Below are 21,990 nucleotides of genomic sequence, written 5' to 3' on the forward strand. Positions count from 1 at the left end.
AATTGATTTCTTCTCTCTTAGTTTCTCCCAAACTCGGGGTCACTCACTCAAACTCTCCAAGCCCCGAGTTCGTACCGCTCAGCGTCTAAATCATTTTTCCTGTAGTGTGATTAATGATTGGAATTCCCTTCCCCAAGATATTGTTTCTATCCCCAATCGCCACACGTTTCGCCGCCATGTCTCTGCCTTTTTTCATTTTAAAGATACCTCTCGCGTTACTTGATTTTTAACCAATATTTCCAAATTTACTCATTTGTTTTTCGTCAATTTTTTTGGTTTTGCGTCTTTCTGTAGCGATGCTCAAACAAAAGCCCACCTGAGGCTTATTGAGCAATTATATAAATAAATAAATAAGCTGGGGAGTTGGGGAAATGAGTCGCCCATTTCCCCAACTGTTCATTACACCAACTGCATAAAAAAATTGGTTAGCGAAATGCTCGGTTGGGGAAATGCACAGACTCTTGCGAGTTGGGGGAATGGGCAACTCATTTCCCCAACTGTTCATTGCACTAACTTCGTAAAAAAATTGGTTGGCGAAATGCTCGGTTGGGGAAATTCGTAGGTTCTTGCGAGTTGGTGGAATGTGCGACTCATTTCCTCAACTGCTGATTACGTCCACTTCGTGAAAAAATTGGTTGGCGAAATGCTTAGGGTTTGCGAGTTGGGGAAATGGGCGACTCATTTCCTCAACTGCACATTACGTCAACTTCGTGAAAAAATTGGTTGGCGAAATGAACAGTTGGAGTTATGGCCATTTTTGATTGGGGAAATGCTTATTTCCCGGATTGGGCAGCATGACGTAGATATGTCACACATGCTGCAAAGTTTAACGCGGGAAATTTCTAAACTTTCGTCAAAATTTGCATTTGAATCATTTTATAGCAATCAAAATTTTATTGTGTAAAATTCTATGTATCATCGTAAAAGCATAAGGGTGTCAGAACCAAAAACTAAGACCAATTAAAAATTGTCTGAAATAAAAATAAAATCTGGAATGAAAAGTCTATGATTTTATGTTTATATAAAAGATTAAAACCTAAAAAGAACAATAGATAAGTGGGGTATATCAAATGAAACATATTTTTGCCTTAACACAACTGTTTCAGGTTTCCAACATTAATTAATAATAAAAAAACCATTAAAAATATTTCCATAAAATAATTATATAGGTGGGAATTTTTTCTAATAATATTGAAGCTAGAAGAATCTTTGTTTCCAATCAAGTGGAGTGTCTTTAGAAATAAAGTACCACACATTGTTGTCTTTTCATGTAAAATCCCATTGTTGTTTTTTCATGTAAAATCCCATTGTTTTTTGTGAAAATTATATACCGTAGTTTAAAAAGCCACTTTGAACTTAAAGAGCTTTCACTTTTTATAGAGTCCCTTATTGGTAATGGAACTATTTTACTGCATTTTATTCTATAGTTTTAGCAGTCACAGTTTGGAATCTATAGAAATTTGCCAAAAGATTATTCAACGACGTCGAGTCATGATTCTTTTTTCCTATAAGTAAAAAAGAAAATAGCTTGATGTCTTATAAGAAGGGCAGGTTTGGTATAAATCAATCACGAAAATAATAAATAGCACGGTGCTACTTAACCTCCGCTGGTGGGTTGGTTGAAGCTGCCGTTTTGGCAGTTGTACTGGTGGATAAAGCTTTAGCAGTTGCTTCTCTATTTTTATCACCATTTTCCATTCTACAATTTTAAAAAATCTGAAAAACCAGGCAAACAACCCACCAGCCAGCGTTACAATTTTTATTACCTGGTGACTCTCGTGGATTGCCTTGTATCGCGATTTGGTTGATCCTCTGCTTCTTCGGAAGCATCAGACTTTGTCCCTCTAGTATTTGTTCTAAGAAAATATATACACGGAGTTAGATTTTTGGAAAGCTTTATTGGACACGTATTGTACTGTCACAAAATTTAGGTAAAAATAATGAACCGGGAAGATTCTTGGTTTTGTATCCTTTTCAAAGACCCATCTGCCACTTCTTGATTTGAAGAACGTGTGCGCTTTGGTAATGATTCCTCATCATCTTCACTGTTAGCAGATCTTTTGCGTGATGTCTGTAGTTCTATTTCTTCCTCATTTATCATCTGTATTCTCGAATCGATGATGGAAGCTGTCGCAGTTGTTACTTCTTCCTCCAAGACAGAGTCTTCTCCAATTTCCAATTGATGTACAGATTGAACTTGCACATTAGGAATTTTTTGCCCTGTGTTATTGTATTTGCGAGGACGACCTCTTGGTCTTTTAACATTTGGATTTCCAACATCCCTGGAAAAAGAAATGCTGTGAAATTGAGTTTAATCAGCTAGGCTAATACCCAAGGCACCACCTTAGGCCTAAGTCATCAAGCGACTTTTTTGAAGCCATTAATTCAGGTGGCCAGGTTACAATGCGTAGGAGGTTGGTGGCAAGCCCTTCACACCACGCGATCCAACAGATCCCTACACTAACTATTATCGTTAACCTATTTTATGGAAGTAGAAACCGAAGAGCCCGGGGGAAAACCCCTTTAACCAGTGGGGAGAGAACTTGCAAACTCAACGCAGGAGTTGTTCCGAGTTTTCACCCAGTGCCACAAGCTGGGATCAAACCCGGCTCCTCTTGCTGCAAGGTGAAAGTGCTAACCACACCGCCATCCCACATTTGATATGTTAAACTAGCAAAAATCAAAGACAAACCTTGCTTGATTTTCAATATTTTCATCATAATCTTCATCATCACCATTGGAGGAAACATTACGAGTGCGGTAACCTTTCCGAGGGATAGTTTGTCTATAAGCTGGGCCGGCAGAGTCAAATTCCATTCCCGATTTCTATCACAATAATTGAAAATTTTATTATCATGATTACTAAGTTAGAAACTACAATTTTTATCAAAGAAATAATTACTTTAGGTGGATTTTGATGGAGATTTGGTGGAATATAAATTTTTGTATGATTTATTGTCTGAAAATTATATGAACAATGTTTCATTTAAAAATTATCAACCAAGCATGTTTGACATAACACAATAAAGTCATACATCATCTGGTTCGGTAAATAGTTTTGTTGGCAATTTAGGTTCTACAGGAAAATCTTTCAAAACAAAGTTTGTAGTTTTAGACATTACAAGACCCAAAGCCAAATCACAAACGGCATACAGTTTCTGTTAAAGAAAAACCAATTTAGTGTTTGGAAGGTAAAAGAAATAAAATATTACTACCATATTTGCAAGTTCATCATCAGGAGCTTGCTTGTCTCTAGTCATTTTAATATTTTCAATAAGTTTCTTGAAAAAGCTAAAACTGTAATTTTCATTTTTAAGAATTAACGGTTCCATCACAAACCAGAGACATCTGTAAAATTATTAAAAATTAGAGATCTTTAGGACTTGACAAGCGTATTATAATTTATAATTCAAAACATACTCTCTAGTTCGTAAAAGTGACGCCACATCATCATGTTGTTTGAATGATATATCATGGGCTAGCAAGTGAATGGCGTAAGGCATAACGTAGTCAGGAAGAAGCGTAAACATTTTACCCGGTGCAAGAGGTTGTTGTTTTAGTAAGTCTCTTCGTTTGTTAATATTCGCTAGTAAATACTGTTTGAATTGACTTTTTAGTTCTCTATTCCGTTCAAGACCACCCAAGGAGAAGATAGCCATGAAATCCAGTGGTAGTTTCAAACAAATGAGGCCTTTGTGAAGTTTTTGAGCAAATTTTTCTCTTACAGGTACACATTCATCCTGTTGAAAAAATACCTTTTCAATAAAAAAATGTTAATTAAGATCTCAAAGGGTAGTTTTACATTTAAAACAACAGCTAGTGTTTGGAATTGGTCATGTTTGATTATTTCAGAGTATGAAGGTTCCTGACAAAGTTTCAGCAACGATGCAGCTGCAGTATACCTCAACCACGCTTTGTCAGCTGGCCTGAAATGAATATACATTAAACACAACTAAGGAATGTTACCTGCATTGTTACTTACGTTACAATGTTTCTTTCCATCAAATCACCACCATTTTGGATCATTGTATTTAGCAGTTTCATAGTAGAAAGTGCTGAATTGGTAGCAGCTCTGAGTCCAATTAACCACCTTACCATCATCTTCATTCCCTCACACTAAAATAAATTTATAGATTATAAATATTAAATTACAATTACCAACTATAATAAATTTCTCACTTTCACTTTGGTTTCTTCTGATAAGTCTTCAAAGTCCACCCATTGGCTTTCATCATTGCTTTGAATTTCCTAAGGAAAAATTATGTTGCAGAAGAGCACAATGTGATGGAAAATTAAATAGTTATATTACATACCTGATCAACCATGAGAAGTTCTTTTACAACAATCTTGGATACAATATTTTTGACATGATTTCCAAATAATTCGGGACAGTTATAAGCAATGTGACCAATTGAGACTAACGCCGTACGGTAATATTGTGATTGCAGTGTTAAATGCTGTCTTAAATGCTAGAAATTTTTTTTGTTTATATAAGCTTTATATTTATATACAGACTACTTACATCTAGTATCTGTCCAAAAATTTTTTCTTTGTTGGACGCAATGGTATTAAGACAACTGACGGCATGTTTGGCTTGCTTCACTGTTCCATTTTCCACAAAATTTTGTAAAAGTGGAAATAGACGTCTAAAATAAAAATAAATTTAATGATATTTCATATCATTAAAAAATTTTTAAAATAATTCTTACGCAGAAACGGAAGGGTGGTCTTTTTCGACATTATGACCAATATTCGATAAAATTTGTAGAGTTATTTCCGCAACTGAATCATCTTTACTTCTCAAAAATGCAATCAACTTTTCATAAATGTCCTCTCCATGAAATGCGGAAGTGAAAACAAAAGATAACGTCTAGAACATTTTTAAATATTAACACTTCAAATAGCATTGAAATTAATAATGAAAGAGTCTAACATAAAGCAACTGTAAGCCTCTATGAGCAGAGCCTTCAAGTCCCAAAGCTGCATCAATAGATCCATCACCAAACAATGAAGCATTAATATAACTCAATATCTGATTGACACCAGAATGGTCAATCATAACTGGAACCACACGTTCCAACATCATTTTTATTGTCATATAAAAGCTATTTGTTTGTACTGGAAAGCCCAAAGACTTCAGAACCTCTTTCTGTCAATATTATTTAAATTATTCACAATGACACGGGATAAATAAGAATATAATTAAACTTACCACACTTAGCTCCGCCTCGGCGCAGGAGGCTCTACCATTTAGCACTGTATCCATGTGATTTCTTAGTCTAGCATTGTTTTCAAGCATATTGCAAAACTTTTTGATATATTCTTGAACTTTAACGGGCTCTGGTAGGTTTTCTAAGAAGAATAAGTCCAATCAACAAGAGTACTTTGAGCACGTTAGCTCATATCATACTTGAAAGTGTAATAATACGCTGCATTAAAAGTTTATCTCTTTCTTCATTTTTAGGTGTTTGTAGACATTCCATAACCAGCTTGACCTGATTTCGAACCCTACAACACACAAAAAACTAGTTTTCAATCACACCCCTCCCACAAATTACAACTGGAAAAAATCAACAAACTTTCGTAACTTACATATTCTGACATTTAAGCAATTCATTAAATGCCCTAAAAACAATAAAAAGATAAGGCAATCAGAGTACATCAGAATGATAAACAAGCTATCGACTAAACTTACTTCACAGCAAAATCATCAACAGTTACAAAGAGTTGATACAATTTCTTCATTCTCTCTTCCAACGGAAGTTGATAAGGCACCAGGCAAGTATGCAATATTTTTTCTACTAACAACCTGTCTTCGAGGGCTGTTTGATAGTATACATGCAAAACTTTATTTTTAATCCAAGAAATGCAGTTCATGGTGGATTCTGGGATGGCATTGCTGCTCATATGCTGCTTGTAAAGAAATGCCAAACCTAACAGCGCTTCTTTGCGAATTTTGAACTAGGAATAAATATGCCTTTATTAGTAAACTACATAGCAAGTTAACTTATGAGCAGTACTTTTTTGTCTAATGTCCTTTCTTTAACGAAAGTTAAGAGCTCGTCAGTAACGCTTCTAAAATCTTTCTTTGCAGCACTTATGATGGCCATTACAGCTTCGTATCGAACATTTTCCTCTGGATCATGTTGTCTTTGGCGTAATTGTTCTAAAGAACATCATTTTAAGAAGTGCCTTTTACAAAAATAATTTTAAGAAGATTAACTTTACCAGTTATATCTTGTCTTAACTCTGGATGGTTAATCAAGAAATGCATAGCATATTGAACACATCTCATTCTGACATGTACACTTATATCATTAAATCTAAGAAAAGATATCGTATGATTATAAAAAAAACCTTTCCCATTTAACAGTTGAAGTAACATACCTCCCCAAAAAACAAGTCCACAATATTTTATGTTCTGTTGATAAATCAGAGTTTTTATCAGAAAACATACGAGCCAATAGTCTTGTAACTTCTAAACGTTCTTTTTCATCATTACTCTGTAAATAGGGAGTTATATTTAATAGTTCAACTACTACAGTTCTAAAATTACCTTTAGCTTAAACTCAAGCTGAGGTAAAACAGCTGATATTATCAGGGGACAAATTCCGTTTAGTTCATAAATGAGGTCGTACAGGTTGTTAGCAACCTCACTGCCTCCAGATTTACCCAATATAAGTGCATTATTGAAAAACTATAGTAAAAAGAGATCTAAAGCTTTAATCGATAATTCTTTTAGTATTTAGCCGCTGCCAGTTTACGTTTTGAATGTAGGGTTCAATAACGCTAGATGTTCGCTTCAGAATTTCTTTAGCCAATGCATATGAATTCTTATTGTGGGTCTTAACTGGCTCAATAATTTGAGCTAGAATAATGTCCAAAAGTTCTTGAGACACTGTATCAGCTTCACTAATCAATGGACACATCATATCAAGCATAAAATTTTTTACTTTTGGAGAATGATTATCGCTATGAAAGATATCAATGTTAAAAAGCACAATAAAGAAAAAAACATCAGATTTGAAAAAATAATTACTTGACTATTGTAAAGATGAGTTTAAAAAGTTTACAAAAAATGGCCTGGTTCTCTTCTAGTTCAATACAGATATTGAACGATTTAACCCAGGCTAGATTCTCCAATAAGTAAAAGTATCTTTTAAAGGTAGCATCTTTAGGGTCTTCAAGCCCTTTCAACTGGTTGATGAAGAACTCAAAAATATACTAAAAATTAAAATAAATATTGAGAAATTTAAATAACCATGGCTCTTTTATTGGGTCATATCAAAATACTTTAAGATGATCTGGGTCTTTATAAGGGGCTTCGGGAGCAAATACACGGAAAACATCAGCAATGCAACAGGCAATCAAAAGCCTGACATCTTTGTTAGTATGCTCCATAAAGTTTTCTGTAGCCAAATGCAGGGCCAAAGGAACAAATGCAGAGTTTTCATCATCTTGATTCATATTTTGAAAGGCTTGAGCACATTCCTAAAAGCAAAATGTTTAATTAATAATCACTGGGAAAGATATCTACAACATTTCACTGATGAATCTTACTTTAAGCCTTCTAACCAAATCATCGGTACTTAAATCATCAGTGATTTCCTTCACCCCCTGAGGGTAAATAATCTTTTGACTTTTGGTGGCCATGGTGATGGATTTCCTCAAGATAATATCTATGTATAAAAAATTATATAACAATTTTTGAACTCGTATTATCACGATACTGTCAATAATGATGTTCCAAGACAAATCTTTGAAAATAGCAGAGTAACATATAATCAGGTTCTTAAAAACGTTGAAAGTGTAACATATGAAGTATTTGTAATTCAAAAAGCATTTCAGAGTAAACAGGGCGATTAAATCAATAGATGGCTCTTTCACACTTAAAATAAAAGGCAAAGGCCTACCTTTAGGGAGCTTTTCCTTATGAAATTTTGCGCAGTTTCTGGACAAAAAGGCCTACGGGTCAAGTTCAACTTATCGCGGCATTAACCAGCTTCATTTCAACTCTTACCGGACACCAAAAGTTATAACACTACGCAGTTCATGATTAATTAAAACGTACAATCAAAACTGAGATTTTTATTTTCGAATTAATAGTCTTTTCTTCGTAAGCCGAAATTTTCCGTCCCCTTGAACGTCGCTGTTTTCGCAAAATGGCGCGGATTTCCGACACAAATTTAACGTTTATCGTGCCGCGATTGGCTGTTTTTAATAAAATGTCGATAGCATTTCCCGCGCTATAAAAATAAACTAAATTTTACCTTCTTCCACCCTACTCCACATACGGTGACGTGTTTATTTATATGTAAATTATTTTTATCTTAATATTTTATTTCTAATTTAAATATATTTAATTATAGGGAAAATATCTGAGAACTGTTGGACGTTTCATTAGACACAAAATAGATTTAAGCGGAAAGAAATCTGGATTTATTTGATTTTCCATATGATTTACAAAAATTGTGTTAAAGTTTTAATATAGGAACATAGGAAATTGTTCCTATGTATTAGTTTTTCCTTTCGGGCCATATAAAGCAGTATTTAATTAATGATAATCAATATTTAAGCACTTAAATATTTGTTACCGGATTGGGTATTCAAACTTCGTAAAACTAAACATAGATGCATCCATGATGAAACACAATTTCAGATACTGCTGACAAGCTAGTAGTAGCAAAAGTAACATAATTCACAAAAGTGTGCAAGTTGCTATACTGCCGGGAGTAGTGGCTCACTCCTGTAATCCCAGGCGTCCGGGAGGCAGAGTTTGTCGATGGCCGTGTGTGGACGACCACCAATCCCCCAACGGGTGGTCGGAATACTTCCGCCACGGGTGTCCCCACCCCTGTCCCCACGTATCCCCCCGTTGGCGTGGCCGTTACACATATCTCGCCCTGATTAATCAGATGGGGTCTTCGCCGGGCTCGCGGTCTTCTCAGACTCACATCAGCCCTTTCTTCTTTGAATAAAAAAAAAGTTCCTATACTTTCCAATGCTAAAGATTTACTGAAATAAGATAGGCCTTTTTCTGGTTTGTTTGTTCTTTCTTTTTGAAAATAAAAATAAGTTTATTATTAGGTGGTTTCTTTTCGCCTGTTCTCGGACTAAAAGTGTACTCTTTTTACCTTAGAACGTTTTATTCGCCTGTTCCGGGGATGAGAATTGGTGTTTTTATAAATTCACGTGGCCTTATTTGAATCATGGATTAAATAACCTTACAGCTAGGAGCAACAAACACAACACCCCACACAAGGAGAACGCAACCCGTCAAAAGTCGTGGATTTTCTTGTGTACATTTTTCATTGGCTAGACGCTTTAGCGCCTGCTGCCGTCGGAAGGGGAAAATTCAAAAATTGTCTTCCCCCCGCCCGTAAAAGTTCAGCGTAAAGGCTAGTGACGCTCGTCCAATGAAATTCGTACACAACCCTTCGTTAGCGAGCGTGTTTAAAGGCTAGCTGCGTTCTCCTTGTGTTTGTTGCTCCTAGCTTACAGCATTTTTTCGCCTGATCGAGGGCAAAAAGTGTAAAAGTTTTACCCTAAAACGTTTTATTCGCCTGTTCTCGGGTTAGATTTACCCTGTCCCGAATTTTGTTCGCTTGTTCCAGAGCTCTAAGGTTACACTTCTTACTCCTCCTGGAAAGGAGATGTAGACTGTAGAGGGAGTAATCTAGCTTTGCCGTCTGCTTAAACGCAAACATGACGAGTTTAGACCTCTTCACATGAGGCAAGCTTTTTGTAAATAACCTTTAACCTTTAAATACTCCCTTCCTACTCCAACTCGTTTTTTTCGTCAAGACAGAATTGAAGTAAAATGACGTCATATGGCTACACTTTTTAACCTGCTCAAAAAACACAGTACAGGCGAAAAAAACCACCTACTGAAAGTGACGACTAAGAAGTATGCGTAGAGGCTGTAGCCAACACTTCCGAATGCGATAATATTCGAAATAATCTAGTCAATTTCGATGATCTTTTTAATGATTATATGTGATATTATGATATACTTGCTTGTTTTAAAGTTAAAGGTGCTCCAAAGTTCGGTGGCAAAATGTGTGTAAAGTCAGTAAAGTGCGAAATTTACGGTTAACTCTGCCCGCCTCTGCCAAGGCCGAGGGAGGGGCTGTGGGGAAGGAAAAGCACGCTCAATTTCCTTTTTTTTTGCCACCGAACTTTGGAGCCCCTTTAATATATGTTATGTAAGTAACGTAACCAATTTTTATTTTCTTATTTTCCCTACCTTATTTAAAAAAATTCCCCCCAATCCCCCCCCCCCTGGGCCAGTGGCTCTCAATAAAAATAAACTTTAGGGCCCCCGTAAAAAATATCACTATTTCCAAGTCTGTTTCGCAGAAATGGGACTTTGGAGATATGAACTTCGGAGTAAAAGCAATACGGAATTATATCAATTCGGAGTAAAGAGAATTCGGTGATATGGGAATTCGGAGAAAGGAGAATTCGGCGTTGTGAGGTCGACCCGCTTTTTAATACAAAAGTAGAATTTTTAAGTGGCGCCCCTAGCACTATCACTAGGAACTAATTTACTCACGCAGTTTTGCGAAAGATAGGAAACAAACGGGATGGCCGCTATGGCGCGACAGCGAGCGACAATAAAAGTTGGCCGTGGTTGTTCAAACAGGTTTGTTTACTAAAATAATGACCGTCGATTTATCAGACGTAGTTGGACGCTTCAATAAAAGATACTCGGTTTCTACTCCCCTCTCCAAATTCTTCTGGGAAGGAGCTATTTCCGGTCGGTCGGTTAAACGGTTAGAATGGCTAGCCACAAAGTCATATATAAGCCATATAGAGACGCTTTTTGCCCTCATGACAATTTTGCGTCAGATAAGAAACGCGTCGGCTCACCGAGCGAGCGAACCCTATTTGTTTCGGCAAATTTGTTGTGGGGGAAAGGGGCCCCGCACGCCCTAACGCCGGCCCTGGTAAGAGAAAACAATTTATCGAAGGTAGAAATCAGCTCCGACTAAATTAATGATTATTTGTAATTTAAGATTAAATCTTGTCACATCAGGGCCGTGCCGAGCTTTCGTGGGGCTTCGATTTGCACCCCCCCCCCACCCCCCTTGAACTTTTCCCGTGGGCACCTTCAGCTTGCGGGCCCCTAACAGTCCCTCACGGGCCCTTTTCAACGGGACAATGCGGATTTTGCCCTCCCTCCCACCCCCCCCCCCGTCTGCATGGCCCTGTGTCCCATATCAACCCAATCTAATAATCACCCCGATAATCATCCCCAATCATTGCCAATTTATTTGTTGAGAATTTGGAAGACGTTTTATGGACGATATTTTCTTTGTGTGGTCAGGCAATAGACAAAATTTAGACGCTTTTCACCAATCTATTAATAATATTAATTTGAAAATTAAATTTACTTTAGAATTAGAAAACTCGGGTCGATTATCGTTTTTAGATATTAATATTGAGAAAAAACAAAATGGCTTATGTTTCACGATGTACCAAAAACCAACTCATTCAAAAACGTTTCTAAATTTCAATTCCAATCATCCTCACCAGGTGAAAACATCAGTGATAAAGGGTCTAAAAAGCCACATTGAGAAAATATCTGATAATCCCATTTTAGATAAACATTTATAACTAATCAATGAACAAGCTCGGACTATCCGAAAAATTTGGTGACTTCTATTCTGAACCAAAATATAGTTCAAAATTTAAAACCAGTTGATTCTGAAAAATTAAAAACATTGGTTCTCCCATACATGAAGAACACGACGGAAAAATTAAAACGCATTTTAAAACCATTTGGTATAAACCTAGTTTCGAAAACCAATATCACATTAGGAAAACCACTTTCAAAATTAAAACCAAAAATTTCCGAAGAAAATTTATGAAATTCCCTGCTCGTGTTCTAATGTATACATTGGAGAAAGCAAACGTTCAATTACCGATAGAATAGGGAGTTAACAACTGACATAGGTTTGACGTCATTTTCAAAAATCGGCGCGATTTACACGCCATCTCTCGAGGCATCCGCGAACTATATTTCATAATAAAGCTGTGGTCGGCCATATTGGGTTGAAATTATTTGTTTACAGACATACAGTCGGAGCTCTAAAGATGGTTAAAAGTTGCGGTGTCAAGCGGTGTAAAAGTGTTTTTGGGGCGATAGATAATGAGAGTAAGATAGGATTTTTCAGGATCCCTCGCGTAGTAAAACACCAAGGTGAAAAAACCGAGGAACTTTCAAAAGAAAGAAATCGTAAATGGCTTAGATTTTTAAGCCTTGCACCTGAAGCCTACAGTGAACATATGAGGATATGCTCAAAACACTTTCTCTCTGGAGGTAAAGGTTAACAAATATTTTGGTTAATTAAATAAGTATTCTAAAATATATCCAACATATTACAGCACCATCGTCATTGTTTGACACTTCTAATCCAGACTGGCTCCCGTCTAGATTCGTAAATGGCAATGAAAAATATGAAAGCGTCAACAGTTCAAAACTGCAACGTTTTGAAAGAAGACTTAAACGAGCGTGCCCAGAACAACTACCCAACGCTAAAAGAAGAAAAGTCAAAGCTTCACAATTAGATATTTCTAACATAAGCACCAACATCCTCGAAGATAGCACACTTGGGTTATCATTACAAGAATCGGAGTTAGGAGTTGATACTTCTTTGGTTATGAATAGCACGTTTAATGAAATAAGCTTATCTGAAGTTTCGAAATCTCCTTTAAAAACATTTCCAATGATTTCGAAACGCAAACTTATATGGTACGGAAGGATTTCAGTGCCCAGGTAACGGTTGGAAAAGAAGTGTGCGACTTCAACGGGCAAACAGATATCGCTCCAAAAGCAAGTTCTGATACTCAAACAATGAAAGTTGAAATTATGGAAAATGAAACCCAAACGCTCTTCAGGGTTATTGAAATGTTTGAATTTGAAGCAAGCAAGCTCAAAGTTGAAGAATCTTTCACCGAAGCTGAAAAATTGAAAGCATCAATTAAAGAGGCAGAAGATAAAATTAAAAATTTGTTTGAAGACAATGTTCAGCTAATTTGTAAATTAGAGAAACTTCAAAATGAACTGAACTTAAGAAACTTCGTTCAATCAACATTCGTCAATGATGATTCCCGCACAAGGTTTTTTACCGGACTAGAAACCTACTCAACTCTCTTGACATTGTTTAACGGAATCAAAAGCTACTTGTTTCAAAATTCCAAACTGACCCCTTTCCAGCAGTTAATTTTGACTTTGATGAAACTCCGGCTTGGGTCCAGCAACAGAGACCTAGCGTATAGGTTCAACGTTTCCAAAATGACAATATCAAGATTATTTTATAACTGTTTAAATGCGTTACACAAACGTATGACAAAATTTATTCACTGGCCAGATAGAGACGAGCTACAAAAAACAATGCCTATGTGCTTCAGAGATAAATTTGGTCAAAAGGTTGCAGTTATCATCGACTGTTTTGAAGTTTTTATGGAAAAACCATCAAATATACTAACAAAAGCCGAAACATGGTCTAGTTACAAGCATCAAAACACAGTAAAATTCCTCATTGGAATAACCCCGCAAGGAACAGTTTGTTATCTTTCTAATCTTTGCCAATCAGTTGTGCCATTTGATTAATATAATTTTCAAAATTAAAATCTTGCTCGTATAACCTGGAAAAATTTGTAAATAAATATCAAGTGATAGTTTTAAACAACTTCATTTTCTTTTATTTTTTACTATGGTTTTTTTACGCTTATTTGATCGATTAACTTTAACACAATCAGGGCAAAATCATTTCCCTTTGGGAACATCATTTATTTTTAAACACTCTGTTTCGATTGAATATCACGGACAAACCCATTCTCAAAATTATTATAGGCTAAAAGGCTTTTTCGATTATTTAATTGGTCCTCAGTAAATGGTGAAATACCGTGAATTAAATAATGATAAAGATGCCCATATTCTGTAGGCGGCAAATGTTCAAAACCAAACCCTACACCTCTATGTTCTCCATCCCCATGAACTTGTTTCAAATCGTCTGAATTCATTTTATATGGATCGATATTGTTGATTAATTTCATTTTTTCAAGGTACCTCTTTTTAACATGATCAGGGAGTTCATTAACATAATCTGAAGGAACATCTTCCTTTACTTTCTTAGTCCTACCCATGACTAGGTTATTCAACTTATTCTACGTTTCTACCCAATATGGCGGACACTATAGTTAATACAAATTCACGAGAGATGGCGCCAAAATTGCCAGCGAAAAAAAAAACCTCTACGTAATCTTTTTTTTTTCCCCTCGGATGTTAACTCCCTATTAAAGAACATAAAATTTGTATAAAGAACTGTGATTTGACAAATGGTATTGCGAAGCATATTTGGGAAAATTCTTAGAAGGCATATTTATTCGAAAAAAGGGTACTTTAAATTTAGATAGAGGCTGTTCAGAAATAATAAAAAATTAATCTTATATTTAATTAAATATTTATAAATTAAATTAATCTTATATTTAATTAAATATTTATAAATTATATTAATCTTATATTTAATTAAATATTTATAAATTATATTAATCTTATATTTAATTAAATATTTATAAATTATATTAATCTTATATTTAATTAAATATTTATAAATTATATTAATCTTATATTTAATTAAATATTTATAAATTATATTAATCTTATATTTAATTAAATATTTATAAATTATATTAATCTTATATTTAATTAAATATTTATAAATTATGTTAATCTTATATTTAATTAAATATTTATAGATTATATTAATCTTATATTTAATTAAATATTTTAGTATTTTAATGTAAAACTTGTTCGTGATCAGGAATTGAACTCGGGTCGCATTGTAACAATGCGGATAGTTCACCGCCGAGCCATTGACTTCTTTAAGGAAAATATTAAAGTAAAGGAACAATTATGATAAGGCGGGTTTTTTTACTAAACGGATTAATACAATATCTGTATATATTGTTTATTGAACTTTGTTTGTTTATTCTTTGGTACGGTTTTTTGTTTTGTTTTAAATTTTTGTTAAATTCTTAACAAAATTTCGTTCAAACACAAAAAGTAGTTCATTGTTACCTTTTAATATCGCTTAGAAAAAGGATAATTATTCAAAACTCCCGCGGAAACTATATCAAAGTAATAATATAGCGCCACCGTGTGGAGAACTATCAATCAAACCGGGTAAAAAATATAATCTCTTCAATTTTTCGAACTTTAGTCAAAAAAAAACACACAAAATAACAGTATATAAGGCCGTTGCCGTCAATATAGAAGATTTAGTCTTTCTTAGTTCTTGGCTGTCAGACGAACTACTACAGGACGGGGTCCGGGTGTCGGTCAAAAATTATGAGGTAACTTTGCGTTTTTAATTAGTATGTTCGGTCTTCGGTCAAGAAAAGAGATAAATTGTGTTTCGCGTTTGGAACGTGAGTGAATGGACTTCAGTGTATGAACAGTGCGTGTTTAAGACTGAAAGTGTTAAAGTAATTGTGAACTAACTCAAGTCAGCTGTAAGGTAAAATTTATTGTTATTATTTTTTGAATTGGAATAACCTAATTATACCCTTGAAATTATCAATTCAACCTGTGAGGGCAATTAAGTAGATTGGAAGTAATTAGTAGCGAACAGCTCTCAGCTGTTAATTAAGACAGAGTTTATAGTTAGGTAGTTTGAATTTAGTTAAAATTACTCAGTATAATTTATGATATTTACTTAAGTGTAAGTGTGTTTTGTTTTATTTTTCAATCACGATGAACTAAGACAAATCTAGTCTTAGACACTTGAGTACCAGTTCTGTACAATTACGTAGAAGGGATATATATTGTTGGGTTATTGATGAAAGTTAAATCTAGAACGTTCCATAGACGGTTCTGAATAAAAATAAACATTTATAATTTTGCATAATTCTGGTTGCCATTTTATTTTCTAATCACTCGCCCACAACATTGCAGTTCTGGCAATCCCGAATCAAATAAATTTTAGATATAACGGCGACGGGAAATTATTCTCGTAAATTTAACACGCGGCCTTAGGGAATATTCTTTTAACAAAATTTCGATAAACTATCGTTTAATTAAAATCGGCCCGATTCCGTTAAAATTATAAACCAACAAGTTGGCAAGCCAAAATATACCTCTCCTCGGATGAGCTTTTAATTTTCAGTGAAGCGTAATTGTATACGTGGTTCTGCGGTAGAACGCTCACCTGTCGTTCAAGGAGGCTCGGGTTCGAATCCCGGCCGATTAAAAAATTATGCTACACCCAATGACAAAAAGAGGGCGCTTTTGGAAAAACCTTTTCCCTGATTCTAAGAAACTGCGTACGCAGTGATTACACTTTGCCCCGAAAATGCGTTCGCAGACCCGCAGACAGACACGGTGGTTGTATAACCCCTCCTAGGGTACAAAGTCCCCTCGGAGAGGTAAAAAGCGAACGGTCGTTATAATACCCTCTGTAGATATTTCTTTCATTAAAATTTGCTTCGTATTATATTTAACTGATAAACTTGTTCTGTAAAAAGGGTTTAATTCAATTGTGCATTGTTATAGTACGTCTAACTCACTGTTGTAACTACTTAACTTATGATATTCTGAATAAATTAAATTGAAATAACTAAATTGCGGAAATATCTTTACGGGTTACCTCGAGAAATTAATACCACTAGGGACAATTCTTCCGATTAGAGGTATATTTTGGCTTGCCAACTTGTTATTGTAGTATTTATTCCATTTGGTAACTGTTTTGTTTCACGTTCTTTCTTTTTTTTTGTCACACATGCGCCTCACGCGACATGCTTTAAAATCTCGTATTTTTAAAATTTATATTAATAGGCTTAAAAAAATGGATTGATAAAGGGCCACGGCTCGAAACGTCTCCGAATAATAAATTTATACCGTGTGATCTTCTCCAGTTTCATTGTTTTTTAATCACAGTAATATCTTTTAATCAGTCATTTAAATTTCCATGAAAAAAGATTTGATCATTATTTCAAATAATAATTTATAACATTGTTATTTTGTCGTATATTTTTTATACTCACAATATGATTATAAAAATTTTACTTGCGTTACGTATTATTTTGTACCCTTTGACGTTTTCAGTATAGGGACGTCACCACTGCCTTAATTAGCGAAAACGCATCATGGACCGAAAGTCCATTTCGAGAAAATCATTGAAATTCATTTGGAAAAACCATCTAATACGTTTTTGCTTAATTAATTAATAGACCTTCATTCAAAAAAATGCTATTTGCAAATTTGTTACTATCTAGTTTATACCAATTAATGTGTTATTGCACAGTAATTTTAAAATATCATGACTGATGACGCGTCTATATCTAAAAATATTCAAGCTAGAAACGTTTGTTGATTTAATAATAATAATATTTCGCAAAATAAAACTCTGCAGGCAACCACAGAGGCCTATACGTGGTGGTTAGATTTAATTAAAAATTAGATTAAAGATTTGAAAGCTCTACAAAAAAGGTTTAAATAGATAAAACCAAATTTAAAAAAAAATTAAATTTAACATAAAAAATTAAGAATTTTGCGGAAGCCAAATGCCAAAAAAGAATTCCGATACTCAAGAACGAAATAGCGGAATTGAATTTTGAGTGACATTCTCCCTGATTCCAGCCCAGCACCGTAACCAGGATTTGATTTCGGAGGGAGCACACAATGGGAAACAAAAAAAAAGCCATACGTTTCGGGGGAGGTGGACTTGCCCCTTGGCCCACCCATCTGGCTATACCACTGCATGCTCCTCTCTATTTGAACTCTGTTTGAGCCCAAAAACCAACCTTTTTCTATTTGACTAGGCAAAAACCTAACTTTTCACCCTCCCCCTCTAAGACCGAGGGGTAAGACAGTCTCTTATAATCTGTACACCGAGTTCGTGCATTTAGCACTGTTAAAGGTACATATTTTCGAGAGTTCGCGAGTTCCATTTAGCACTGTCAAAGGTGCGGCAGTGTACACCGAGTTCGCAAAGTGTCTTACCCCTCGTCTAAGACGAAGCACTTAATTACATACGTTCCTGATTTCCATACGTGACAAGTCACAACGTAACTAAAACCAAAAGAAAATGCCACTTAAAGGAAGAAACAACTGGACCATGATTATCCAAATTATAGTTCGACTATTCAAATTTGTTTAATGCTGGGAAAAGGGTGGGGCTACTACCTCTCTGCTGAGCGGCCTGACACGTAGTCACAGAGTGGATAAAAGATTGGTTATGTAAGGTTACAAGCTAGTCGTTTTGGTACGGTTTTACCTCTATAGATCACCGTAAAACAAAATAGAGGCTACGCGGCACCGTATTTCGACTTACTCGAATTCGTTTTTTAGTGTTTTTCGAAAGAGTATTTCATATTTCGTTTATACTATAAATATGAAAAATAGAATCAATATAGTTTCAAAGTTATTGGTTGTTTTCATTTTGAAAAAGCTTGGGGTAAAACTGTTATTCAATTTAAATAAGCTTAATGTTTTTTTGAACTAGCGTATTGACGTGGGATCTTTCGGGGGCCCCTTACCCAGGAACTCTAAGTCCGCCCCTTTGCGTCTTTGCGTAATACAGCAAACCGGAAGCTGTCAAACATGCATTAAAACCGGGTAAATCGATATTGTTTCCACATATTACAATTAAAGATTTTGTAAAATTGCGATGTTTAAATCGGGCGTCGAATTCGTGAGGTTACCGGCGAGCCACGATCGGTGGATTTGCGGTTCAAAGAGGGAACACAGAATCAGTTCTTAACTCGTTCCCCCCTGGTGCTTCGCTTGCCGATTACCTGGCAACCTTGGGCTAATTTCTTTTATTTTATTTTTTTTTCGCCATAAACATACTGTGTAACTTTGTTTAAGTGCTTAAAGTGAATAAATCTATTACTAATAGTACGAAGCGCTCTTCTATCACACGTTTAAAGAAGAGTAAAAAATTCGCCATTTTGGAAAATGACGACCAAAGTTATAAAAAAGCTACATATTCACATACTGCTTAATACCATAAGTAACATAATACTGTAAGTATGACACTTCCTATTCTCCTAATGATAAATTTCTTAATGATAGTCTGTCTCGGCAATGACCATATAAATCATTAATAATAATAATAATAATATTTATTTCGCCACACAAAGTTTGCAGGCAACCACAGAGGCAAAGCCTATACTGGGTGGTTACCAAAACAGTACAAACAATTAAAATAAATAATTTAAAAACAAATACACAATATAAATTATACCAGATATAAATTAAATTATAAATAAATAAATTAAGAATTTTGAAGAAGCCAATCCGAAAAGAAGAACTCCGAGACCAAAGATCGAAAATTTTGAATTGAATGAGAAGTGGCATTCTACCGGATGTCAGCTGGCAAAAGATTCCAAATCCGTGCACTTCTGAAGAAGAAGGAATTTTCTAAAGCCAAGCATCTAGCAAACTTTAGATTATACGTAGGGCAGGTCTTCCTGGTGCATAATGTCATTTTGTCATCTGTATTAAAGGTCGGTGACTTGACAATTTTCAAGAGTGTGACCATATCCGAAACACTTCTACGAACGGAGAGTGGCCAAAGGTGAAGATTTCGTAAGCGTTGGCTATAAGGAATATGACCAGGCAAATAAGACCGAGGCTACTTAAGGTAGTAAATCGGGAAATTACGCTGTACGCGTTCCAGGGCTGCAATATCCTTATTGAGATAAGGATTCCAAACTGGAGACGCATAGTCCAGCACTGGCAAGCACATCGAATGAAAGAATGTGGTAGATACAGGCGTAAAACCAGTGGTTCTACGAATAAGACCACAAAAGCGGCGAGCTCGATTGCTAGCGTAATTAATGTGGGAGGTCCACTTTAGATCTCTTGAAACGACGACACCGAGAATTTTCATAGAGTACACACGGTTAAGTGGAACGCCATTAATATTATAAGTGACATCATCATGGGACTTCCTCCTTGTAATTACCATGACGTTGCATTTTTTAATATTGAGGGAAATGTTGTTGGCCACACCCCAATTGAAAATACTGGTGATGTTATCTTGCAAGTTGAAAAGATCCGCGGAAGATCTAATTGCGAGAGATATATAGCTGTCATCCGCATACTGTAATAGATAACATTTGAAGTCAACACAGATGGCAGATCAGACACAAAGACGTTGAAAAGTAATGGTCCCAAAATCGAGCCTTGAGGCACTCCAGAACGCACTGGAAGGTACGTGCTGAATTCACCACGATAGGTCACTCGTCGAAAGCGATTGGATAAAAAATCCCGAAGCCAAAGCAATACCTCACCAGTGATCCCGATTCTTTGAAGTTTAAAAATAAGCCGCTTGTGGCAAACGGAGCCAACGCTTTTGACCAGTCGAACGACACCACGCGAATGTCAGTTGGGTTACGCTCAACGAGAAAGGAAGACCACTCGTGGAAAGACTTCAGAAACTGGTGCGTGCAAGCGCGACCCTTCGAAATCCATACTGCGAGGTAGGTATTAAGGAACTGTCTTCCAAGAACTTATTCAGCTTCTCGTAATCAATCGATTCCAGTAATTTTCCAACGACAGACGTGAGTGATATAAGTCGATAATTTGAAAGACCGTTGCGCTTGCCCGACCCTTTGAAGACCGGCACAACATTAGCAAGCTTCCAACCAGAAGGCAGAGAAGACATCGATAGTGATAACAACATTTTCACCATCGGGTCAATTATGGCGGGAGACATAAATTTAAGAAGCCTAGGATGTAATACCATCCGGCCCACAGGCCGATCCATTCTTCAAACGTTTCAATGCGTTTTTTCTGGTGTCGAAACGTATGGTAGAGTTAAGGCAGTGTCTGACGTGCTAAAGCTTCGGTAGAAGAATTCACCAAAGGCCTTAGCTATGGCCAAAGGACATGATATTTGCCCATTCTTTACTTTAAACGAAGACGGTGGAGGGAGTTGGGACTTTGAGCGGACGAAACTCCAAAACCGCGTAGGATAAGTAGCAATGGTATCATGCAAATTTGACACAAATATATCATGTGCACCTCTACTCTTAGTTCTCAAAGTGTTGTTAAAATCCTGATACTTCTTCCAATCAAAATCTCTTCCCAACCATTTGGCCTTCCTAAAAAGAGAATTCTTCACGTGGCTCGCGTGAACAAGACCAGCCGTAATCCAGGGCGGACGCTTCTTTCCATGAATGGTTATACTCGGAACATTGTCCCTAACTCACGCCCAAAAGAGATCAAGCCAAAGTTCCCAAGTCACATCAATATCACTTGAAGAAAAAACAATGTCCCAAGGAGCGTAGTACAAAGTGCCTGCAAGATCATTTTTGGACCGATCTTTGTAATTGAGAATAATTCGATGAATTCTCTGATGAAAATACCGAGGTAAGTTCAGGCTTCCAGCAACCGCAAAGTGATCACAACCTTGTAGGCTGTCTCTAGTGTGAATCTCAGTGGGGAAACGTTCGTCATTTATGAAAACCAAGTCAAGGAAGTTATTTCCGCGTGTGGGATTTGTTATACCGTCTGTTGAAGTCCAAGGCCAAAAATAATATCGCAAAAAATTGGCTCCTGGGCTGTACAAAGGGACGGATTCGACCAGTCAACATGTAGGTTAAAATCTCCCATTAGGAAGATAACATCGTGCGGTGGAAGAGTCTCGTGTAAGAAACCAAGAAGGTCACTTACATCCTAAGGACTGACAACTCCCCGCGAGTTAAATCGGAACACATTTTAAACTTTATTTTTGTTTCTGAAGGTAGTTTTGTTCGAATTTGAGACCCAAACCTTGCCCAAACGTGCTTTGGCTCGTATATACAGCCGTAAAAATAATCTTTAGACGAATTTCCGGTTAGGAATCCTCCCACGACAGACCATCATTAATATCATTAACCGACGTCTTTCAGTTTCATAATAATGGTTATTATGTTAGTTATGATATTATATATTAAATGGTATATTTTATTTTTAATAATAAAAATATTTTG

At 35.9% G+C, this 21,990-nt stretch overlaps 2 protein-coding genes across 2 annotated transcripts; one reads left to right on the top strand and one right to left on the bottom strand.

Annotated features, from left to right (window-relative positions):
• Window positions 1–923: 923 nt before the first annotated feature.
• Window positions 924–8,240, bottom strand: pds5 (cohesin associated factor B pds5). Its single transcript, XM_090173542.1, has 29 exons — window positions 7,914–8,240; window positions 7,561–7,679; window positions 7,294–7,491; window positions 7,040–7,224; window positions 6,765–6,972; window positions 6,557–6,697; window positions 6,388–6,503; window positions 6,229–6,323; window positions 6,021–6,166; window positions 5,696–5,961; window positions 5,593–5,625; window positions 5,411–5,508; window positions 5,213–5,352; window positions 4,934–5,149; window positions 4,710–4,870; window positions 4,523–4,646; window positions 4,314–4,469; window positions 4,180–4,248; window positions 3,983–4,116; window positions 3,803–3,926; window positions 3,421–3,740; window positions 3,216–3,348; window positions 3,036–3,158; window positions 2,903–2,959; window positions 2,693–2,826; window positions 1,947–2,282; window positions 1,767–1,856; window positions 1,603–1,699; window positions 924–1,505 (listed from the first exon to the last, which is right to left on the bottom strand). The coding sequence occupies exons 2-29, from the start codon at window positions 7,651–7,653 to the stop codon at window positions 1,476–1,478; spliced, it is 4,023 nt and encodes a 1,340-aa protein (XP_090029668.1). The 5' UTR covers window positions 7,654–7,679; window positions 7,914–8,240; the 3' UTR covers window positions 924–1,475.
• A 3,761-nt stretch (window positions 8,241–12,001) lies between these two features.
• On the top strand, window positions 12,002–13,652 carry LOC149948500 (uncharacterized). Its single transcript, XM_090172758.1, has 2 exons — window positions 12,002–12,325; window positions 12,391–13,652. Exon 2 carries the CDS (start codon window positions 12,755–12,757, stop codon window positions 13,616–13,618), a length of 864 nt encoding a protein of 287 aa, XP_090028884.1. The 5' UTR covers window positions 12,002–12,325; window positions 12,391–12,754; the 3' UTR covers window positions 13,619–13,652.
• Window positions 13,653–21,990: the final 8,338 nt, after the last annotated feature.

The sequence above is a fragment of the Leiobunum rupestre genome, chromosome 4, assembly GCF_980474605.1.
Source record: "Leiobunum rupestre chromosome 4, qqLeiRupe1.1.hap1, whole genome shotgun sequence".
Lineage (NCBI taxonomy): Eukaryota > Metazoa > Arthropoda > Arachnida > Opiliones > Sclerosomatidae > Leiobunum > Leiobunum rupestre.